General features: G+C 31.3%; 1 protein-coding gene across 4 annotated transcripts in view; it reads right to left on the bottom strand.

Moving 5' to 3' along the window:
* Positions 1-295: 295 nt before the first annotated feature.
* The window catches only part of LOC106875284 (F-box/WD repeat-containing protein 5), a 37928-nt gene continuing 37030 nt past the window's right edge, over positions 296-1193 (bottom strand). For all 4 annotated transcript variants that reach the window (XM_052968263.1, XM_052968260.1, XM_052968257.1 and 1 more), the window contains one exon: positions 296-939. In XM_052968263.1, coding sequence (XP_052824223.1) covers positions 660-939 — 280 coding nt within the window. In that variant the 3' untranslated portion in view covers positions 296-659. The remainder of the gene's footprint in view (positions 940-1193) is intronic.

Genomic DNA, 1193 nt, shown 5'->3' on the forward strand with positions numbered 1-1193 from the left:
ACAAATGTAATTATAGGCCGACTAATTAGTAATGTTGTTTCTCTTATTTGACGCACTACACAGAAAAACATTGTTTACAAGGATTTTCAGATTGTATTAAAAGAAAAACAAAGTTTTATGTCTCCATTTAAAAAGTCATTATGTTAAATAAAAAGCTCACACTGAAATGTGAATCAGAGAGAAAATTGTTTACTCCATTGTAAGAAAGCAAATTTCTGATCACTGACATTGTTAATTTACAAAACAAAAGGAAGTCAGCGTATACATGGAAATTAAATATATACACATGTATGTATTTGTGTGAATATATATGTGTGTGTGTGTGTGTGTGTGTGTGTGTGTGTATGTAGATATACACACATACACACACACACACACTGTATCAATCGGATGTCTATCTAAACATACTATCATGAAAATATGTTGGATTTCCATTTCGCAATGTGAAAAAAAATTTGATTGAATTGGTAGGCTCTTTAACAATTGAGATACATTAAGTTTAAATAAAGCAGGAATGTTTGAAACAAACTATTGTACCAGCAAAAATACAGCCAAGCTGAGATTAAAATAAATGAATATCATTGTAAATGTTTATGCCTTAAGCTTTTCTGTTTCTGCTTGTCTTTCTGCCATTGTGTGTATGACTTTGACTGCTAGGGTCAATGTGGTTCTGAATTCAACTGTTCAGTCTGTGTTAGATTACATTCAAACTCTGGTGTTATTTGGTCCTTGTTATTGCTAGCTCTTTCCTGTTTACAAAGCTTTTCCAAATGACGAGAACGCCAGATTTTTACAGTGTAGTCATCACTAACAGTTACTAACATCTCAGGGTTTTTAGGATGAAATGCAACAGAGTTCACTACATCTTTGTGTGGGAACTTTTGGAGGCAAACACCATAGTGCCTATCCCATAAATAACCAAATTTGTCCTCAGCACCACTGAAAGTATAAAATGAACAAATAAAATTCAATAAATCAAGAAACAAAAATTGATTAAAAATAAAGTTACATTGTTTATAAATGTTAATAACATCAAAAATATAAACATTTATAACCTAATTCTTGAAACAGTGGATCTCAAAGGCTGCTTGACTTTTTCTCTTCCAAAAGGGTTTCTCAACCAAATAAGTACATGCTATCAGTTATAGCTTTGTGCTTCAAGATCCACAGTTCAAAAAAAAAAAAAAAAAAAA

This window comes from Octopus bimaculoides, chromosome 1 (genome assembly GCF_001194135.2).
Source record: "Octopus bimaculoides isolate UCB-OBI-ISO-001 chromosome 1, ASM119413v2, whole genome shotgun sequence".
Classification (NCBI taxonomy): domain Eukaryota; kingdom Metazoa; phylum Mollusca; class Cephalopoda; order Octopoda; family Octopodidae; genus Octopus; species Octopus bimaculoides.